At 43.0% G+C, this 22,997-nt stretch overlaps 1 protein-coding gene across 1 annotated transcript in view; it reads left to right on the top strand.

The window, feature by feature from the left end:
• Positions 1 to 22,997, top strand: part of TAF3 (TATA-box binding protein associated factor 3) — a 138,978-nt gene that overhangs the window by 105,245 nt on the left and 10,736 nt on the right. Inside the window, exons 4-5 of the mRNA XM_014949113.1 lie at positions 4,074 to 4,156; positions 22,519 to 22,774. Of these exons, the coding sequence (XP_014804599.1) occupies positions 4,074 to 4,156; positions 22,519 to 22,774 (339 nt within the window). The remainder of the gene's footprint in view (positions 1 to 4,073; positions 4,157 to 22,518; positions 22,775 to 22,997) is intronic.

Raw genomic sequence — 22,997 nt, 5'->3', positions numbered from 1 at the left:
AAGTATTGCTTATACATAAAACTGGACAAATCCACTGACAATGTATTTTTAGTTAGCTACAAAGGAGTCTTATATTGCTGGACTTTACCTCTTTGGTGATTTGGGAAGCTTAGTAATCCACTGTAAATGCTCTTCTGCTGGCCCCAATTCCCAGTATTACTCCCGAATGCTGCTCTTTCGTTTTAACCCCTAAAAGTACAGGTTTCCTTAATTTAGCTTGTAAGATCACACAATGGTTTATTTAGCCAGGGGTTGTGCTCGAAGTACAAACGATGGAGACTCTGCTCGGACCCATCACCTCCATGGCCACTTCGGAGGTGTGAGTACAACCCGAGGGATGAGTTCTGGGGATAACTGCGCTTTCAGCTCTCGATGCCAGTAGAAAATACCAGATTTTTCTTTCTAATATTGCCATACCTTTCTAATATTGCCATACCTTTCTAATATTGCCATACCATGTGAATCAACAGAGCTGTTTGAATTTTTTTGGAGTACTGTTAGAGTTATTGCCCGACCGTGCAGCCCAACCTGGTGGGGATTTGAAGCTTTTTACTAAGTTTTTCCCCTCAATTCTGCCTGGAGCTGCTGGAATACGCAGAGCAGCGACCGATTTTCTGCATAAAAGGGCAGAAAGCAGAAGCCGAAGGCTGCGTGCTAGAAGAGGTCGGTGCTGGGACTGAGGAAGAAGAGCTTTTGCAAAGGGATTGGCCCAAGCTTTGTCCTCCACAGTAAGTCTTGGGGTAGAAAAGGAGACGAGGAGCTGCCTGGCTTGTGGTACCAAGTTAAAAGCAGACGGTGGAAGCTGTGAGACCCCACGTGTACGCTGGAGGTCACGGGGCGGGCTGGAGGAGGGACTGAGCAGCTTGAGAAGCAGCTGCTGACCCAGTTTCAGCCAAATTTAATACACCGAGCCGGAAACTAAAAGTAGTTGAGGAACTGCAGTGTGCACTGGCAGCACAGAAGGCCAACTGCATCCTGGGCTGCATCAAGAAAACCATGGCCAGCAGGTCACGGAAGGTGATTCTACCCCTCTACTCTGCGCTCGTGAGACCCCACCTGGAGCACTGTGTCAAGCTTTGGAGTCCTCAACACAGGAAGGACATGGACCTGTTGGAATGGGTCCAGCAGAGGGCCATGAAGATGATCAGAGGGATCACAGGGAGCACCTCTCCTGTGAAGACAGGCTGAGAGAGCTGGGGTTGTCCAGCCTGGAGAAGAGAAGGCTCTGGGGAGACCTTGTAGCAGCCTTCCAATAACTGAAGGGAGTTACAGGAGAGCCGGAGAGGGACTCATTGTCAGGGAGTGTAGCAATAGGACAAGGGGTTATGATTTTAACTTGGAAGAGGGGAAATTTAGATTAGATACCAGAAACAAATTCTTTCCTGTGAGGGTGGTGAGGCACTGGCCCAGGTTGCCCAGAGAAGCTGTGGCTGCCCCATCCCTGGAAGTGTTCAAGGCCAGGCTGGATGGGGCTTTGAGCCACCTGGTCTGGTGGGAGGTGTCCCTGCCCAGGGCAGGGGATTGGAACTTGATGATCTTTAAGGTCCCTTCCAACTGTAACTATTCTATGATTCTGTGAACTGCTTCATGAGAAATGGAGCCATCTTTGCATCAGAGCAGGGCTGCCCCAAAGTAAAGTGCCCTTGTGAATCGAAATCCTCTCATCGATGTGAAGGAAAACCAGGATAACTCCTTAATTTTCCCTCTGCTCCAGGCACGCAAACCCTACACACAAACCCACGTTGCTGAAAGATGCTTCCTCTCCTCTCTATCAAGGGATAAGATTTAGGATTGTCATGGAGCCCAGTTTTCCTCTCACAGAAGGCTGCAATGTTGGTATCCAAGCATAAAGAAGTGGTTTATGAGCTTTTCTTCTGCCATATGAGCCCACCCCACCATTGTTTACAACAAAGGGTGGTATACAAATAATAATAATGCAAAAGACCTTAATACAAAGGATAAAGTCCAGATCTGGGCTCCCCAGTTCAAGAAGGACAGGCAACTACTGGAAGGGGTACAAAGATGATGAGGGGCCTGGAGCATCTCTTTTATGAGGAGAGGCTGAGGGACTTGGGTTTTTTTAATCTGGAGAAGAGAAGACTGAGGGGGGATCTGATCAATGCTTATAAATACTTAAAAGGGTGGGTGTCAAGAGGATGGGGCCAGTCTTTTTAAAGTGGTGCCCAGGGACAGGACAAGAGGAAATGGGCACACACTTGAATGTAAAAAGTCCCACCTAAACATGAGGAGGAACTTCTTTACTTGGAGGGTGGCAGAGCCCTGGAAGAGGCTGCCCAGCGAGTTGGTGGAGTCTCCTTCTCTGGAGACATTCAAAACCCACCTGGACATGTTCCTGTGCAACCTGCTGTAGGTGGACCTGCTTTGGGAGGGGGATTGGACTAGATGATCTCCAGAGGTCCCTTCCAACCCCATGTGATTCTGTGATTCTGTGAAAGGATGGATGACATGGGTCATCTGTTCTGTGCTGTGTGCTGGAAATTAAGTAGCAGTGCTTGTCTTAGAAGGTTTTGTATTTGAAATATGCACTATAGAAGGAGGACAAATGTGCAGGAAGAGAGGTAAAATAATTTTACCTAAGGCATGTGCCTGAGTCTTCTGTACCTAAGGTTCAATTCCATGTCTCTATCCAGTGGATGATGCTACAGGTTAAGGTGCCAGGAAAGCAGTTTAGAGACTTAACTGGGAAAGTGGTGGTGAAATTATTCCAGGCATGAAGAGCTCCGGAGGAAAAAACCTCTTGCAACACTCCAGGGGAGTGACATAACAAAAAAATTGTGCTATATAAACAAAAGAGTAAAGAGTGTGAAGTGAGCTTATACATATCCACGGAGAGCTTTATTGAAAAGCGTGGTTAAATGTGTCAAAACAGAAATACAACTCGGGCTGCAGCCCTTCTCTCTCTGGAGCAGACATCTCCTAACGAGCAGCTCCCATTCTTTGGGTGAGGTGTGTGACATGGGATTTTGTCATTACCATTCCTCAATCCAAGTCCTCATTGAGCCCTCCCACTCTGGGCTGCTGTCTCCTGCTCTGCTTTCTGTGCTTTGAGTTGAATGTTTGCCCTCCCTTTCTTTAGGAAAGCTTTTTCAACCAGATTTCCCCCTCTGAGAGCTGCTGGGGTTTCTATCTAGTGTACATTTTTGTCTCTTTAAGATTCAGCTAAGTGGATATTTTATTAAATACAATGTCACCCATGCTCAAAATGAGATCAATCTCCCTCTCTTTATATATAGACATATATAATGTATATACACTTCTCATATACATGGATATAAGTTGAGCAGTGTATGTACAGAGAATTATTTCAGTGTCAACTGCAAAATCTGAGATGATTCTGTACAGATTTTGCAAAGTAGTAGCTCAGTGGGAGGTGATGATTTTTGTCAGATGCTGGATCAAAGAGTTTAAGGACATATTCAAGTGGTCTGAACTCCACCAGGTACTGAGGTTGGAAACCAGGGCATTTGACAAATCACCATCAGAAATCTCAGCATAATTGCATTAAAAAGCAGTGGTTCTGTTATACCTGTGTGGGTAAGCACATTCATAAAATATTCAGTTTATTTGCTTCCCGATTTTGATTCAGGAGGGTCACAGTACATTTATGTGATGAACCTGGGAAATAATTGAATTTCAATCTCAGAAAAAAGTGCAAACACCAGCGCGTACCTACCAGGTTTGAGTGCTAAGATCAAACATTTCATGTCATCGGTTGGAAACATACTGGGGTTCTTTTGTGTCTCTAGAAAAATACTAAATCAGGAAGATTTATTAACAAAGTGCACGAGCAGGTACAAATGCAACAAAATTTCAAGTTGATTTTTTAGTCTAGAATTCTTATTTGTGATTTTTTATGGCTGGGAGCTCCCAGCAAACTCTGACCATCCCTGTCACGGCCCGAAGCGTGAGAGAGCGGTGGTGAGTCTGTCATAGGTCTGTCTCATTAAGCCAATAGACTCCGTTTGGTCAACTCCATCAGTGCTTTCATGTAATTAATATATTTTGGGAGTCTGCTTGCAGTCTCTGATTGATGATTGTGTTCCCTCGTACAGATAAAGGTGGAACCAGTTGTTCCGGCTCCATCACCGGTTATTCCTCGGCTGACACTGAGAGTGGGTGCAGGCCAAGACAAGATGTAAGTACAAATAAATCCATCTGCAAAGCATAAGCTCACCACGGTTCATCCTCTGTCACTTGTGGCAGCTCTTTTATTTTCAGTGGGAAAGGCTTAAAAATTAGTAGCAAACAATATTCATACAGCTATGACATCTTTTGACCGTTCTAATGAAAAATGAAGCAGAAAACTTACCAATAGCAACTTTCTGGACCTTTTCCCCTTTTTCTTCTCCTCTCCAAGTGGGACCCAGCCTCTTCCATCCATCCTACTGTATTTCCCACTCCGTGCCTTTCTAGGCCGTGGGTGACAAGACTCCATCTAGACTCAGATGCTGCCTCCAGTGACATTTAGTGAGGCTTCCATAATGGGTGGTTATCCCTGGTGTAACCTACAGCTGAGTTTCATCACGCTCCTCAGCCAACAGTGGTTTTTATGCTTTAAAACATAACAGTGGAAATTCCTTTACAGGCGTCTGTTTTATTATAACTGTTGATGATTATTCATGAGTGTACCTAACGCATTTCAAACGTTGGTTCATTAGCTCCCTAATTATCGGGTGCTGTTGTACAAATAATAGTTACTTTGTACTGTGTGAGCATAAATAGGATGATGATCCCTACCCTGAGATCATCCAGCATAAGCAGGTGGCTGGAGAGGCTGGGGAAACCGTGGCGTCACTGGGCTTTTTAGGCTTGTCCCGTGTTGTATGCGAAGGGTTTCTTTTAATCAGGTTTTTCACGTTGTTTTTAGTGGCACAGAGCACACTTTCATGTCTGATGGTAATAAACATGAGCACCAAATAGAATTTTTTTCTTTCCATTCATCCCATGAAATACTGCTCATGGAGTTGGTTCTCTTTTAGAGCCGTTATGTATTAAATCTCCTAATGGTTAATTTTTCTGCATTGTAAGTTAATTGGCATCTTGGATGATTATTCTCTTTTTCTGTGCTGTCCTACTCCTCCCTAGGGGGTGACTGACTTTTACTGGTTTGAAGTTGCTTGTCTTGGTTTCTGTGGGACGCCCCCACCCCAAATATCAGGACTTTTTCCTGCTCTTCAACCATTTCTGCTCTCTTCCTTTTACAATATTTGAGTGTGATTGAAAAATTCTGTGCCTCAGATTGCTGTACAAAAGCTCCTGCTTTCTCAGAACAGTTGTCTGTCCTGCTGTGCCAATTTGAGTGACTCTCCTTTAAAGCCCACAAACCCATTTTCCTCCTCGAGGAGCTATAGATACTTTTAAATTCTTTTTCAAGGACTATACAAGTGTTTATGTGGGGAAAATTAAGTCATATTTTCAAGGCAGAACTTCTAAATTAAAGTTCTGAAGCCATATTTTAGCACCAAAGAGTTGACTTTGATTCCCCTCTCATCTCACCCCAGTCTTTCTCATGCCCACAGACATTTTGAGGAGGGATTTCAGAATCTGTGTGTTTGCTACAGATCATATGGGTACATCATCGTCAGTGCCACTGATGTCTTGTTTTGTGGCCTTTTGGGAAACTCGCTTCTATCCCAGTTTCCTTTGTGCATCTTTAGTGGCACCTTGGTCACCATCTGAGGACCTCAAGCTTTGTGATCCTTAGTGCAGCAGAGCCTAGAGTTTAAACCCTGACTCCAGGATGGGAGTTACACAAAGCTGACTTAGCTCAAAGTTTCTAGACAAAATAGGGGAGAATTAAACACCAAGGCCAAGATCTTTAGGGGCAGGGGAGTCACGGAGGCAACTGGTAGGAAAAGCTAAGAAAGTGGTTGAGCTCCAGCTCTCTAGAACGTCCATACTGGGCCTACAAGGGGAACTTCATCTTCTCCACAGGACAGTCATCCTTGAGATTGGTTTAGACTGCATGACCAAACAAGGTTTGGGTCATTAGTATTCCATCTCCAGTTGCTTACTGGTTTTCCTTTTCTACCTTAAATACCTCCCCTTGCTGCCCACCATAGCAGCACCTTAAAGTTGTCCTGGTGTAATGGCTGTATCGCCTGGTTGCACCTTCTGGCTGATGGCAAACAAGAACTTATAGAGTTTTGTAGTAGCTTTTAGGATTTGTCATAGTTTTCCAAGGCAAAATCCAGGGAGAAATTTGCTGTTACACATTTTCATGTGTTGTGATCATTATGAAAAAGACCTGTGTGGCTCCATGACAAAGCATTACAGACCTCTGAAGGAATACCAGAAGTCTCTGCCACCTCTGTTTGAAGTTCTTAGTAGAAAAGACCATAGTAGGATCATCAGGCTTTTAAGTAGTTCCCAACAGGCAGAAACCAAAGCTGTGCTTTTGTGCTGTCTTATGTTAATGGAAAGTTAAACTTATGTTTCATTTGTGTTGATAATGAAGTCCTGAATGTCTGGTAATTATCCTATAGAAATGTTGGGAGGTATGGGAAAAGGTGTGGGAAAGTTTTTGGGGATTCATAGAATTTGATGAGTAAAAACTAGATGGACTAATTATGGAATCGCAGAATGGTAGGGGTTGGAAGGGACCTCTGGAGATCATCTCGTCCGACCCCCTTGCCAGAGCAGGGTCAGCCAGAGCAGGTCAGACAGAACTCATCTAGGTGGGTTTTGAATATCTCCATGAGAAGGAGACCCCACAACCTCTCTGAGCAGCCTGTTCCAGGGATCTGACACTCTCAAAGTCAAGAATTTTTTCCTCATGTTGAGACAGAATTTCCCGTGTTCCAGTTTAGGAGCCTGTTCCAGGGATCTGACACTCTCAAAGTCAAGAATTTTTTCCTCATGTTGAGACAGAATTTCCCGTGTTCCAGTTTAGGCCTGTTGCCCCTTGTCCTGTTGCTGGGCACCACTGGTGAGATTCTCAGTTATTTCAATTTCCTCTTTTAAAGAGAAGAGCTGTGTGGAGGCTTTTGGAAGTACTGAAGTACCTGTTCAGCTGGAGGTTGCTTTATTTGGGGGAACTTCATATAAAACATAGCCTTTAATGGAACTACCTACAGATCTTGGTGAGGCCACCAAGACTTTGGGGTGTCTGAAGAACAAGTGTCAGATTGATGGTGACCAAAATGGAGATTCACATCCCATCATAAATTGCTTTATTTGGGGGAACTTCATATAAAACGTAGTCTTTAATGGAATTAACTTACAGATCTTGGTGAGGCCACCAAGACTTTGGGGTGTCTGAAGAACAAGTGTCAGATTGATGGTGACCAAAATGGAGATTCACATCCCATCATAAACACAGCACAACAGCAGCAACACAAGTTTACTCCAATACAGCAGCAGTAGTGAGGAAAATGCCTTTGCAGTGTAGCAAATAGTTTATTCTTTATTATTTTGCTTCTTGGCTCCTCTGCTTGGACCAACATAGAACGCAGTGGTGGTAGTGGCAAAGATGTCTCCTTCTTTCTCGTTCCTGTGCATATTGCTCTTCATTTCAGGGTGATCAGCAAATAGTTTATTCTTTATTATTTTGCTTTTTGGTTCCTCTACTTGGACCAACATAGAATGCAGTGGTGGTAGTGGCAGAGATGTCTCCTTCTTTCTCTTTCTTGTGTGTATTGCTCTTCGTTTCTACATTCCACCTTGTCTCTTGTGCAAATATTCTTAACAACACACATCGGTTCTAAAGAGACAGCTATTAATAACGTTAGGTTAATAGACATGAAAATGTACTTCTGCTGAAGAATGGAGCAGCCAATATTGGAAAAACTGTTCTACTTTAGGGTTGTTTTTTTCCAAGTGTTTTAACTGCACAGTAAAACAAGAAGAAAGTAGATTATAATCAAAGCATTTCCATCTTAGTTGTAAACAATTACAGCAATACTTGCATGGATGCCACATTAGAAGAAATTTACTGGATTCCATTCTAATGCAATTAGAGCTAATTTTGTTCTTTAAATGAATAAAAGGTCAGCTAGTAAATCTAGTTTATCTCAAGTCCAAGCTTCAATAAATTGTTTTATTTAATTTGTTGTAAAAGATCTTATCCTTAATGGGCCTAGCTCTTATTAGTTTGCTTGGGTTCTAAAATATTTATGACCACCTTTTTAGATATGATTTGAATGATATGTTTGAAGGGGCTTTCACTGCTTTTTTTTTTTTCACTCCGGTGTTATCAAGGTAGATTGCTAACTGAGTTAGTATAGGAAGGAACTAGAGATGCTATCTTTTTTTAACAAAACAGAAGAAAACAAAAAACCACAGCTAGTATAGGCTTTTAAATTTTAAGTCAACTGCAAATGATGGGCAGAATTGAATATTTCTATTCAATTGTGTCGTGGTTTCTCTTTGTCTAGTTACTTTCTCCTGAGCACAATCATTTTTTGTACACCTAAGTTTTTAAAAAGTGTGTCTATGGATAAGGTGTTGACATTCCAGCTACTACCACAGTTGACATAATCTTCAGCAAAAGTATGTGCTGTCATTTTTGGTACGTGAGATAAATTTATTCTACATTGAAGTACAGTTTTTAAGACAAAACACATGGTTTCTGACACTAATGCCAGACCACAAAGCAGAGCACCACTCAGTGGTGCTGTTTCAGTGCTTCTGTGACTTAGAACCAGGAGATATATTTTTTGGTGAAATCAGATCTCCAAATTTGTCTTAAAATGTTGGGCTTTTGCTCCGGAGTCGTTCTGTATTATAGCTCTGGAACCTGGAAACGAGTCATGAGAAGGGGAAAGACAGGTATTTTAACAGTATTCAACTTGTAAACCTGACCTACCACTCTAATCAAGTTGTCCCTTGTCTTAAATATTTTTTTTAAGTGAGTAGATATGTGGCTTTCTCAAAAAAAAAAAAAAAATCGTATACATGCTCAGATATGTACACGTGTGCGTCTATAAAAAGCGTATATTAAATAACCTGTGGATTGTAAAATACAATCCTGAAAGGATTAAGGGATAGAAGAACTTTTGTTATCCAGTTATTTAATTGACTCCACTAAAGCTTTTTATCGCTTGGTGTAGGATATTATCAGTCCAAGGCCTAGTTTATGTTCGTTTGGAGGCTCGCTCGACTGCATGATATCCCCAGGACAGAAGCCACCAGCAGAGCTGGCTGACACCCTTGGCAGGGAATCTCAAAGCCAGGTGGCATATATATAGACCAAATTATTTTGTGACCAGTAGATGGGACCTCTCTGTGACCCAGAAGCATACTTTGGGGACTAGGGGTACAGAGGAACCTGTCCTCTTGCTTTCTGTTTTATTACACTGAGTTTCTGTGATTGTCCATCTAAGAACTTCTACCACAATAAGGTGCTCACAGCACATATTTTTGTAAGTTGACAAAATAGCATGTGTCTGAAAAGATGGAAGCCTGAAATGAGATGTAGCTTGAGAAAAATCTCATTGAAGCTATAACCCTATCTAAAATACAGCTGGACTGTTGGAGGAGTTTATTTTTCATAAATTTACATGGTTTGGGTCATCAGTGCTACTTGCTCAAGAATTCGTTATTTTAAGTGCAACGGCAGTTGGGCAACAGAATTGCAGCAAAACAGTTCTTTAGTTACACGTTTTGAAATTCTGTAAAACATTAATATCTAACCTGCAGCATGCGGAGTCCCACCAAGTTTATTATAGGGTGATGTTCTCCAAAAACCAGATGCTGAAATGCCTAAATGATGGATGTTCTATCTGCAACAAGCTTAATTTACCTAAGAGCTGATCTGCAGACTCTCCAGAGATTGAATTTTCTTGGGAAATCTACACACACACATACACAATCAGACTTTAAAAAGGTAATGGCACCAAGGGAGGAGAGAAGAAGGAGGTATTAGCAAATATGTGTTTTTTGAAAACTGCTCAAACTCCCTGGGAGTTGTGGGAAAAAAGCTAGATATCTAAGACAGGGCTTCACTATTAGCTTCAGTTTAACTAGAATTCTGCCCTGTGTAGTTTCCAATAATGCATCTTATTTTTACAGTATCATCTTTGGTGGATATTCATAGGATCATAGAATTTCCTAGGTTGGAAGGGACCTTTCAGATCATCTAGTCCAACAGTTAACCTAACACTGACAAGAACCACTAAACCATGTCTCTAAGCACTATGTCTACCCACCTTTTAAATACCTCCAGGGATGGTGGCTCCACCACTTCCCTGGGCAGCCCATTCCAATGCTTGGTAACCCTTACAGCGTAAAAATTTTTCCTAATAGCCAGCCTGAACCTCCCCTGGCACAACTTGAGGTTATTCCCTCTTGTCCTGTTGCCTGTTACTTGGAAGAAGAGACCAACCCAACTCAAAGAGCTTTAAGTTTGAATGGGGTTGTTCTCGTGTGGCTAAATCCAACCGTGCGAAGAAACTTTGGAACTTCGGGTGCTGTTTAGTGAAGAACTACTCAGATTTTGATAATTTAGATTCCTGCCTTCGCAGTGTTTGCCCACAAGAGCTGAATAATGGGGTTCATTAACTTCCCTGTGTAGGCACATCCAAATTTGTTTGCCTCCAGCCTTGGCCGGGGAGGAAAGGATTGGCTTTTTTATTGACTTGTCGAGGCCGTAGCTTTGTGTTACCGGCCAAGTAGCTCCTGACCCACTCCATTTATTTCACTGCTTTGTGGTGGGGAAACAGGTAAAGGAATCCTGCTGGAAGCCCCTCCTCCAGCACGTTTTTATGAATAAGAGCAGTGTTTGGAGCAGTTAAGGCACCGTGACCAAACCCTCCCAAAGACGTAACGCAAGCAGCGTGGGGCTGTTGTGGGACGCAGCTGTGGGCGGTGTTGGTTACCCTGTTAGATGTTGCTTATTCAACACAAAGCTCTGGAGGAGAACTTCTTGTGGAATTAAATAGGAGGGGGGAAAAAAAAAGTGATACTTCGGGGAGAAAAATGCAAAAGGGTAAACCACTGTTTTGGGAAACCACTGTTTTGGCCTCACCTTGAGTACTGTGTCCAGTTTTGGGCCCCCTACCATAAAAAAGACATTGAGGTGCTGGAGCGGGTCCAGAGAAGGGCGACAAAGATGGTGAGGGGTCTGGAGAATAAGCCTTATGAAGAGAGGCTGAGGGAGCTGGGGTTATTCAGCCTGGAGAAGAGGAGGCTGAGGGGAGACCTTATTGCTCTCTACAACTACCTGAAAGGAGGGTGTAGAGAGATGGGGGTCGGTCTCTTTTCCCAAGTCACAGGCGACAGGACAAGAGGAAATGGCCTCAAGTTGTGCCAGGGGAGGTTCAGGCTGGATATTAGGAAAAAATTTTTCACTGAAAGGGTTATCAGCCATTGGAATGGGCTGCCCAGGGAGGTGGTTGAGGCGCCATCCCTGGAGGTGTTCAAAAGACAGGTTGATGTAGGGCTGGGAGGTATGGTTTAGTGATGGTGATGCTCCTTGTTTGTTGTGTGGGTGTTTATTTTTGTCAGTTAGGTTGACAGTTGGACAAGATGATCTTTAAGATCCCTTGCAACCTAGAAGATTCTGTGATTCTGTGAAAATTAAACAATAGAGGCCCAGGCAGCGAAAGTCTGTGTTTATTGCAGGACTAATGGGTATCCCAATTATCATGGACCGTGTTAACGGTCCATTAGCAGAATCAACACTCTGGGTGTCAATGCAGCTTTGGCTGGGAGGTAAGAAAGAGCGTAAAATGGTGAAATCGTCATTTTTGATATGATCAATAGACCACCTCAGTGAGGAGGCAGAGCAATGAAAAATGATCTTGCTGCTCTCCGAGGCCGCGGAGGTGTGCGTTGGGAATTCCAGGGATCTTTACGGCGCCCATAAATCTCTGTGCCTCTGCGTTTGTGTGTGTATACACCACATACCTGCATTTTTCTCTTCTGTAGGCTTTTAAATTCTCAGAGCTGAGGGGACTGATTTTCAATGCCTTTTTCAAATGCTGAATGTATCTTAATGAAGATATTGTCTCGGGTATGGTTCATTTCATGGTTCATGTTCTTTTTGAGTGTGACGTACTGGCCCCGATCCTGCAGTAAAATTCCCATGTGTGGTCTTGTATCCATCCAGAAGTCTCGTTTCCTTCAGTGGAGGTTCTTCAGCCTCTCCCTTGCTGCAGGATTGCAGCTTTTACATAAAAACAAACAAAAAAAGCCTGAAAAATACCATATCCGTTTTACCAAAACAAGCAAATTATCATTTTTGTTTATATTTCTCAAGGTGATTTAGGACAGGTTTTTTCCTTCATTGAGCATGAGTTATTTCCAACTTCAGGTATAGTCCTTAGTTTTTTCTCCTTTTTTTTTTTTTTAAATTACTGAAGCCACCCCAACTAATTATTCATCCTGTTTATGGTAGGTGGTAGGCTGTGGCAAATTATTTTCATTTTGCTGCTGGCCACATTGGGTGATGACTCCAAAAATGAATCCATTAAAAGGCTTGAGTCATTAGAAACTAAAACAACTTAACAGGGAGATTCTTTGATTTTACTGCTTATTGCTCAAGAGTAAAAAAATTGTATACTGTATACCACAATTAAAAAAAAAAATACTTCAGGCAGGTTTAGACACATAAGTGAATTGCTTGTGTAAATGGGTTTGAGCAGCTGCCCTTATGAAGCACAACAGAAACCAATCAAATATGTCTGAAAGATTAGAAAGGCAGATGGGTATTTGTTTCAAAAAATAGACTTTGCCACCGTAGAAGATGGCTGCAAGAGAAAGGTACTGATTTGTTCTTGTCTTCGACAGAAGTGCTTCTTTTTATTCACTCTTTTATTGAACTTTTTTTTTTTAAAAGTGTGAGGAAACTGTGTAGACCCAGGGCTTTGTGTTAGAGTTCCTGGGAGCTGGATGTGGACAAGAGGGTCGTAGAGAAGTAGGCATCTGTAGACAGAAGAGAAAAAGATGGTCCTACCTGAATTTAGTGAACTTGTTCTGTAAGCAATTGATGTGTAGCTGTACAGAGCCTCCAAGTTCAGGACTGGCTGGTTTGCTTCGTTCTTACAAAAACATTTCTCAGCAATAAGCTGGAAATTACAGTTTTGGAGGTTTCTAAACCCATGCTGGTGTTATTTTCTGGTAGTTCATACAATTCATATTTTACACTGGTTCCCTTTAAAGAAGGTAAATGTAGGACTGGTTTATGAGCAAGAAGTTGTGGATGCCCCATCCATGGCAGTGTTCAAGGCCAGGCTGGATGGGGCTTTGAGCAACCTGGTCTGGTGGGAGGTGTCCCTGCCCATGGCAGGGGGTTGGAACTGGATGATCTTGAAGGTCCCTTCCAACTCTAACCATTCTATGATTGTAGATCGTGCATCCTTCCAACCCAAACCATTCTATGATTCTAGATCCTGCATCTCATAACATTTCCCAAAACAAATGACAATACAGGGCAGTTTGCAAGGAAGACGTAAGAGAAAGTTTGCGAAGAGCTCACGAGCATAAACATGTTTTCCCAGGTTCTGGTTTTGCTGCTGAGAGCTCAGCAGAAGGGGATAATGCCAGGTGGTTTTCACGTTGAAGCTCTGAGCAGTTTGTTATTGATGATAAGGGAAAGAAAAGAAGATGAAAGATACCAAGACGCCACGCTACCAGCTCAGTTCTGTGTTGTCAGACTGGTGATGAACCAGCTGGAGATGTAGGTCGGAATGGTGAGAAAGAATGGGAGGGAAGTTCAGGAGTCATCATCGGCAGAAAGGTGTTTGTGGTTGTCGAGAGAAATACCGTGGTGTCACAGATACAGAGGGCGGAGGCCGGCGGCAGAACTCTGTTTCACTTAAAGCAATGGAAAAATAAACAGTAGAAAACCTGTAATTCCATTTCGAGAGCATAAACCAAAGGAGTTACCTAGAAATGTCAGCTGGACTGAAGACCTGAGGGATTCAAAAGTGGTGATTGCTGCCTGTGGGAGGGGGGCATTTGGAGGAAATGGCTATGAAATTGTGTGAATAGCTCCTTCCAAAAGGATGTTGGGAAGAATCATAGAATCATAGAATGGTTTGGGTTGGAAGGGACCTCAAAGATCATCTAGTTCCAACCCCCCTGCCATGGGCAGGGACACCTCCCACTAGAGCAGGTTGCTCAAGGCCCCATCCAGCCTGGCCTTGAACACTTCCAGGGATGGGGCATCCACAACTTCCCTGGGCAACCTGTTCCAGTGTCTCACCACCCTCAGAGTAAAAAATTTCTTTCTGAGATCTAATCTGAATCTTTTTTCTTCCAATTTAAAACCATTTCCCCTTGTCCTATCGTTACCCTTCCTGGCAAAGAGTCATCTCAAAGAGAAACATCGTACCTCTAGGAGAAAAGGATGGTTAGCAAAGAAGTTATGTCTTCAAGGCAGAAGACGGTGAAGTCAGGCTTGAAGTCAAGCCGAATTAAATGTTGTGAAGGATATTGAGCAAATAGGAAAAGAAAGGAAGAAGGAGGACCATGGAAATGAAGACAGGGAGAAGGCGAAGGATGATATATGGATGATCCAAGAACAGAAAGAGTACTTTCCTTCTGATCCTCTGTTCATCCTCTGCGTTCCTGAGAACTAGGAAAAGTTGGGTAACAGCTGTAGGTTGACGGTGGTGGAAATTACCATAATGAATTGGGAAGCAAAACATAGGGGCCTTTGTGCACTGAAGTCATGGAATGGGAAAATCTTTCTCCCAAGTTCTAGAAGAAGGGGGTCATGAATTTGCAGACTGAGTGACAAGTAATTTTTAATACATTTCTTTTTTTATTTTTAAATGCAATGTTTGTTAAATCTATTTCTAATAAGTAATAGAATAAATGGAAGTGCTGAAGAAGGGAAGAAAGGGAAAGTGATCTAGACACCCAGTGACAGCAGTGCACAGAATTATAAAACAAATTTTGGAAGAAGAGCTGGTTAAAGGCTCAGAAGTAATGGAATAACACACAAAATGGAAGTAAATGATGCCAACAGGCTTAATATCAACCTTTGATGAAGCAACTGGTTTTCTAGGTCACCCTAGTCCAGTTTGCAGTCCCAGTGAGAGATGTGGCTGGCAGCAGCTGAGTTTTTGCCGTGTGTCCCAGGTATTTGTTTCCACTACCAATGCTGAGAGCAGCCATCTCCACCTTCCACTGCAGAGTGGTTTCTCCTGGACTGGAGAACCAGTTGCTGGGTGCAGAGGATCAAATAGCTTCCCCTCCAAGGGAAGGTCTCAGCTGCGGTGGAGAAGAGGTGAGACACTGGCATAAAGTTGACGTCTGTCTTACCATTGGAAAAAGGAATGCTCTCTTCTGGATGAATAAAAGATGGCAAACCCAAGCTGGATTCCAGGAAAATGTTTAATACCATCACACAGGACATGCATAGTGAAGCCAGCAAAGACAGGACTAGCAGAGGAACTGCTCAGTAGTAAGGAACTAGCTCAAAGGATGGCAGCAACTGAGAGTTGTAAGAGAGCTTAAATAACCAGGGAGGAGGTTACTAGTCAACATGCTCAAGGAGGTATTTCAGGATGAGTTTCATTTAATAACTTAATTTAAAATTTTATCACAGGAGGATGTAGAACACCCATGCCTTTTGTTGGCGGTGAGGTTGAAGGACCATGTCAGTACAAATGAGGGTCTGATGATCGTCTGGAAAGAACTGGATCCTCTTGAGTAGAAGGGAAATAAATGGTATCTAATTTCCTAAATGAAAAATTGCATTTAAGGGTCAACATGCTCAAGGAGGTATTTCAGGATGAGTTTCATTTAATAACTTCATTTAAAATTTTATCACAGAAGGACGTAGAACACCCATGCCTTTTGTTGGCAGGGAGGTTGAAGGACCATGTCAGTACAAATGAGGGTCTGATGATCGTCTGGAAAGAACTGGATCCTCTTGAGTTGAAGGGAAATAAATGGTATCTAACTCCATAAATGAGAAATTCCATTTAATCTTTGCATTTGAAGTGTACCAATAGAAACTTCCACCAGAAATTAAGAGCTGATCAGTAGGTGTATCACTACGGTAGGTGCGTTGAGTGGGTGAGGGATCATTAGTTGATCACAGGATGACAGAGTCACCAACATGATACAAGTGTAGGATGCATTGCAAGAGGTAATTTTAGCAGAGATAGTGGAAGTGGCCACGAAGATGATGAGAGGGCTGGAGTACCTCTGCTGTGAGGACAGGCTGAGAGAGTTGGGTTTGTTCAGCCTGGAGAAGAGAAGGCTCTGGGGACATCTTATAGCAGCCTTCCAGTACCTAAGGGAAACCTACAGAAGAGGTGGGGAGGGACCCTTTATGAGGGAGTGGAGCAATAGGATGAGGGGTGACAGTTTTAAACTGAAAGAGGGGAGATTAGGTTAGATATTGGGAAGAAATTCTTTCCTGCAAAGGTGGTGAGACACTGGAAGAGGTTCCCCAGAGAAGTTGTGGATGCCCCATCCCTGGAGGTGTTCAAGACCAGGCTGGATGGGGCTTTGAGCAACCTGGTCTGGTGGGAGGTGTCCCTGCCCATGGCAGGGGGGTTGGAACTGGATGATCTTGAAGGTCTCTTCCAACCCAAACCATTCTGATTCTAAGCATCCAGGTGATGATAGAAGAACCTGTTGATACGTCATCTGAAATGTTATATTCAATTCTTGAAGGCAGCTTATGTTCAGGGAGGATGAATTGGGAAGAGCAGGTGCAGAGGAGGGCTCGGAGCAATGTTGGGGGGAGCGTAGGGGAGGCTGTGTCATGGAGAGGAGAGCAACTTTGTGTGTTTAGTCTAGCATGTGAAGAGGGGATATGATTGCTGGCTATAAATACATCAGGCAAGTAAACATTTTGGAGGGAGAAAGCTATTTAAGCTAAAGAACAATGTTGGCACACAAACAAATGGGAATTAATTGGCTATGAATGTGGGCTGGAAATTGGAAGAGGTTGCTGTGCCACCAGAACAGTGAGATCCTGGAAGAGGGTAATGGTGGGGACAAAAAGATGAAGTGGTTTTAAAATGAAACTCAATGAAGTTGTGAATGGGATTAGGTGCCACGATGCCTGAGAAATCACTAAACTCACCCCAGAGAGGGGTGTTTGCAGGATTTTACTGTAAAGGAGAAATGGAGAATGGGCTGTTGAGCTCCACGTGCACTCAAAAAGTCATGACATTTGTGTGAGACCAGGCAGTGTCCACCAAAACGGATGATATCTTGGAATAAGCCTTCACAGTTCATTTTCCTTGATAGAGAAGAATATCACAGTGCAGGCAATTTATCGTGTTAATTTTATTTTTTTTTTTTAATTTCAAATTTAAGTACTGAAGTCTTTTCACTTGCAAAATTGCTAGGGGGTTTGCTGGAGGTTTGATACATTTTGGCACCCCAGGAACGCGTGAGCTGGTCGTAGCGTGTGTTTGTGGAGCTGGTGTTTGCCAATACGACTTGTTTGCACAGAAGAAAATATTCAGCAGGGCATAAGAGATAAAAACTGAATTTCCCTTTCTAAAAGTAATATGGGAATTAGTCTACATTGCAGAGCTTAAATTACACCGATTCTCCTCCAGGGTTGGAATAAAATTTTCAAAATCACCTCTAATCTGTGAAGAATCTAAACCATATGGAAATCTTCCTGATTCCCCTAGGTGGTTTTGACACTTTTACCCACAGCTCTTAGAGTATTTCTTTTTTTTCTTTTTTTTTTTTTTTTTCTGCTGCAGCAATCTCAGTTCCAGGTGTGAGATCTGTCAGGAATAAAATAGTTGGCACCATTTCACTTTCTAGCATCAAGGAACTTGTATTGATAAGGGAATATCAATACGAGATCTGTCAGGAATAAAATAGTTGGCACCGTTTAACTTTCTAGCATCAAGGAATTTGATTGATAAGGGAATATCAATATTAATAGATAATAATATCACTAATAATATAACTTGTAGTAATCCCAGTGAGTTGTACTAGTTTTAATTACATCAGTGCAGTTGATGGGGTCATTTTCCTACGCACAAAGACCCCTTTAGCTCCTGCTCCTTGCTTAAAAATGGGTCACGGGTTCAGGAAAGAATTAGGACTTTTCAAATGTCATTTTTTCTTTAGGCAGATCCGATGTGAAACAGCTTCTTTCTCCAAGAAACAAAGATCACTGTGATTTTTTACTAGACCTTTCGAAGTACCGATACAGCATATTTTTTTTTACAGCCCATCACCCGGAGCAATCATCCAGCCCCATGGCTCATATCCTATTTTTTTTTGAGAAGCCATTTCCTTTCGGTGGACACGTCTTTTTCCCTGTGTTTATATGAAGCAGTCAGGGGGCTGTCAGCCAGAAGGATCGGAATCAAATCAAATCAATTACTTGCAAAGATAGGAAACCATTTCACACCTTGGAGCCTCATTTTGCTCCAGATGTAGCGTGTTACAGCTCAGCCCACTTCGAGCCAATTCTAAATTAACTGACCCCTCGCAACACTTAAAATCTTGGTAGAATTTGCACTTTTCCTGCAAACAGACACTTGGGTTTCAGCCTGTTTGGGTTTGGATGCTTAACTTTGGACAGGATGATTGCCCTGGAGTAATGGTGAACATGGGTTTTCATTCATTCTGCCATTATAGAGTCATGAAGAATCATTATGAAGAGGTCTATCAATTCTAAAGGCACCGAGGTTCTGTAAGAAATACAGTTCCTGCTGGCGTTTAAAAAAAAAAATGCAAAATTAATTTAGGTTGGACACAACCAGATACACAATGTTTACATTAATTCTGGGGTTTATTTTAAAGGGAGTGGTAACCTTTACTTATGATTTATGGAAGCTCTTATTACCACATCTATTCCAAGGCTTTTCTCACACCCCTTCATTCTGGAGGAACGATTTTGATTCAAAAACAACTTTTAATTGACTTTTTATCTTTCAGTGGAGAACGTGTTTGTGAGACACCGCCAGGCAAGCAGCCTGGAGAGGAGTGTAATTCTTGTCTCAGGACTCCGAGTATGTTGATGGTGGTTGATGTTCATTTGTGTTTGATTATTATTCCAGCCTCGGTTTTAGATTTCTTGGTCTTTGAAGGGTGGGGTGAAGTTTTGTCATATTTAGTGTTGTACTTAGTGATTTTTAATATACAAGTGCTGATGATGGAAGCGTGTGAGAAGCATTTTTGGGAAGGAAAGTAATGATACACATAAGGTGATGTCCAAATGTAGACTTTAAGTCCTAACCAGGGACCTGGGTACCAGGAGGATCGAAGCTTCACTGTAGTGAGTACCACCTACTTGCAGCGTGCTCCGTGCCTCGATTTTCCTGTCTATAAAACAGAGCTCATAAATCTTGCCATCATTTACATAGTGTTTTGATATCGGGTTTCTTTCCAAGTCTGAAGTAACATTAATTATTAGTTGTGGGATTGCTATTTCCCTTTGATTTCTCCCCACCTCCGTATTGCCGTGTGTGCAGCCCCTTCTTCAGGATGGAGGACAGGCTAAACCACCCTCGCTGAGATTACTCCATCACCTCTGATGGTGTAGCACAAAGCCAGTCATTTCTCCACTCTGGAGTCTAAAGTCTCTGAACTTCATTAGCCCAAGGGAGTGGTAGGCCCAAGCGTGCTCCGAAATGCCGATCTCCTGTTTTGATAACTGAGCTCTACAATCAAGATAAACAACGTGCCCTATATACTGAACATGTCCTAATTGCACGCTTCAAGCAAACCAGCCAATCAATGAGTCTGTGTCGCCCGCTAATGAATATTTGTAGTTTTGGAAGATTTCTCATGTGATGTTCCTTCTGCAGTTATTAACAGAGTGGCTTCGAAGACCCTGTTCAGGAGGAGAACCCGGCTTTATCTAGCCCAAGAAACTATGTCATTTAATTTCATACGTTCGCTGGGCATGGTCACTCTTATTCAAATCATATTAGCTAATACTTCTTTAGAACTGTTTACACTGGGTGCAAAGTTGTGTTTAAAATCCTATTAGCTGATACATTTCCTAGTCTAGACTCGAGGAGGGTTGACTCCCTGAAGAAGTCATAGCAGGACTTTGTTTACTTGCAGGGGGTAGAAGGAGGAGGCAGGAGAAGAAGGGGTAATGACGTTTGAAACGGTCCAAATGACTTCTGCGGTGCCAAATATTTTGCTGTCTGTCCCTCTCCTTGCTTTTATTATTGCTAATTTTTTTCTTTTTTTTTTTTTTTTCTTTTATTGTGAGTTGGCTCTCAAGTCGTGAGGGTGACTTTGCAAACCATGGGAGAATTGCCACCAACCAAGGTCTTAGGAATTCAGCATTGGGAGCCAGGGCTCTCTGTGGGAGCTGTGGAAGAAGGAAGGCACAGCAGAAGCATCTGAGTTGAAGTGGCCAGTCAGGCAGGAGCTCTGGGGAGCCACATGCTAAGACTTTCATTAAGCCAGAAACACATCATGGACGTTCAAGAGCCAAAGAGAAAGCTTTCTTGGTGGGAGTTAACAGTGGGGTTTTGGATGTACCCCACTAACAGGAGAAAGAAACTGGATTTGGTGTGTAGGTTGCTCCCAGGATGGCACAATAATCATAAAATAATAGAAAGGTTTAGGTTGGAAGGGACCTTAAAGATCATCCAGTTCCAACCCCCCTGCCATGGGCAGGGACACCTCCCACCAGACCAGGTTGCTCAAAGCCCCATCCAGCCTGGCCTTGAACCCCTCCAGGGATGGGGCAGCCTCAGCTTCTCTGGGCAACCTGTTCCAGGGTCTCACCACCCTCACAGCAAAGAATTTCTTCCTGATATCTAATCTAAATCTCCCCTCTTTCAGTTTAAAACCGTGACGCATCATCCTATCGCTCCACTCCCTGATAAAGAGTCTCTCCCCATCTCTCCTGTAGGCCCCCTTTAGGGACTGGAAGGGGCTTTAAGGTCTCCCCAGAGCCTTCTCTTCTCCAGGCTGAACAACCCCAACTCTTTCAGCCTGTTTTCATAGGAGAGGTGCTCCAGCCCTCTGATCATCTTCATGGCCCTCCTCTGGACCTGTTCCAACAGGTCCATGTCCCAGATCCCAGGACTTACTTCCTTCTACAAGTCACAGATGAGGTAAATCAGGAGTCCTGTGCTTTGACTCACAGTCTAGCACCTACTGACACATAAAAAGAGCCTGAGCTCCCAGATCAGGTATCTGAAGCAATCGCTGGGCCATCAAGTAGTGTGAATATCTTCAGAGTTGCTGATGGAAAGTCATCTAACACCTTTTAGTTTCTGCTCCACTCCAAGTTTCTAAACTTCCTTGGTCTTGGTTCTCTTCCCCTGGTCACTCATAGTAGGTCTTGGAAGGTAGGTGTGATGTTGCAGTTGTCAGGTGAGGCAGGAATACCAAACCCATGGCTCTGTTTCGTTTTGGTTTAGAGTTCAAGTGGCACATCTTGGAAGAAAACCACTTACTAGCTCAGCCAAGCATTAAATGCTGTAGAATTCCAAGCCTTTCTCAAACGATGGCTTGGATTATTGACCTGAAATGCAGACAATGTCTCCGCTCCTAATGATACTGCCTTTTGAATATCGTGAGAGAGCTGCAGTAAACTCTAAAGGTGAATGTAGGATTCCCATTGGCAGTGGACCTGGACTTTCCCAGTTCTCAGGAGTTGCTGGAATTTGATTTTCGTCATGGTTTTCCTATTGATGTCTCCACTTTTTACCTTCTTAAGATCTCCTCTCTGGAATGTCTAACCTTTCTTTAAATCGCCCTCTTCCTTCAGTCCCGTCGCAAATCAATTGCACTCCCACAGTTACCATTCAAACATAAATAAGTTAGTTAAATGATTTACCAAAATATGGTCAAACAAATAGACCTATTCTGTGTTTTGTTTGAGGGGTTTTTTTGTTTTGTTTTGTTTTCTAAAACATCCTTTTCCTTCTCTCTTTACGTTTCTAACCTAGAGCCTTATGGTAAGGGCTTTTTCTGTCTTGTCCGTTAAATCGCATGCACATCAATAACACTGTGTATCAACATTCATTAATAAACCTTGGGTCCTCTATGTATTCCCCCTTCCTGGGCAAGATTATTCTATACTGTGTATTTACTAGAGCTACATCCTGTCTACTTCAGCTACTCGAGTAAGTAGCAATATTTTAACTGCTGAGTATATCGTGTGCGTCATTTATTTGTCCTGACTAGATCCACTGCTGGTTTCATAAACATTTGGGGAAAGAAATACTAAACTAGCAAATATTTGGAGAACCCCCTAATGTACGATCTGAAGAGGATGATATCGTCTCTCGGTTTGAAGATTAAAATCAGTGCTGTTCACAGCTGATTAACTTTCCTTTCTAATATTTCCCACAAATTGAGCTAATGTAATAAAACTTAACGAAAAAAGGTTTAGTAAAGCCACAGAGAATATTTCTCTGACAGCGAGCTGGAGAGTGGTTCAGGCTGTCGTGGTGTTCACTTTGTAATGGTTTTATCCCATCCCATGGATGGATGTACCTTGTGTTGGGTTGAAACAGCCTACCAAAGAGGCTCAGAAGTGATGTGAATTAGCAGCACTGTGTTTTCTTTATGTCTCGTCGTTGATCGATCGTTGCTTTCTTTCCCATCAGCTCCTAACAATTCTCCTTTGTGGTCCTACAGAGTCATCAGCAAAGTGGTACCAGCTCCAGAGGCCAAAAACTCTACTCCAGTCAGCCGGCCCAAAACACCTCCGCCCGTGCCGTCACCTGTACCAGCTCCCGTTCATGTCACCCCTCCTCCAGCCCCAGCTCCTCCTCCTCCCCAGGCTACCGTCTCGCCGGTCCTCATCCCACCACCCTCTCCAGCCGTCTCAGCAGCAGGAGGCTCCAAAGCTCCAGTCAGGAGCGTGGTGACTGAGACCGTCAGTACTTACGTGGTAGGTAACACGCACCAGGGCCGGTGACCTTCATCTCTTGGAACTGCTGAACTCCTGGGTGAACTCAGCAGCTCAAACTGATGGTTCCTGGGCTTGTGATAAACAAGTCCAGTTATATCCCACTTGGTATTTTCTGCTAACTGAGCGAGGGCATTTATTTTTGGAGGTGGAGATGGTTTTTATAGATGCTTTCGTAAGTGCTGAATTGAAACCTCAAATGTCA

This window comes from Calidris pugnax, unplaced genomic scaffold (assembly GCF_001431845.1).
Source record: "Calidris pugnax isolate Ruff unplaced genomic scaffold, ASM143184v1 scaffold125, whole genome shotgun sequence".
In the NCBI taxonomy this organism is placed as follows: Eukaryota; Metazoa; Chordata; class Aves; order Charadriiformes; family Scolopacidae; genus Calidris; species Calidris pugnax.
This window is presented reverse-complemented; position numbering and strand designations above follow the sequence as displayed.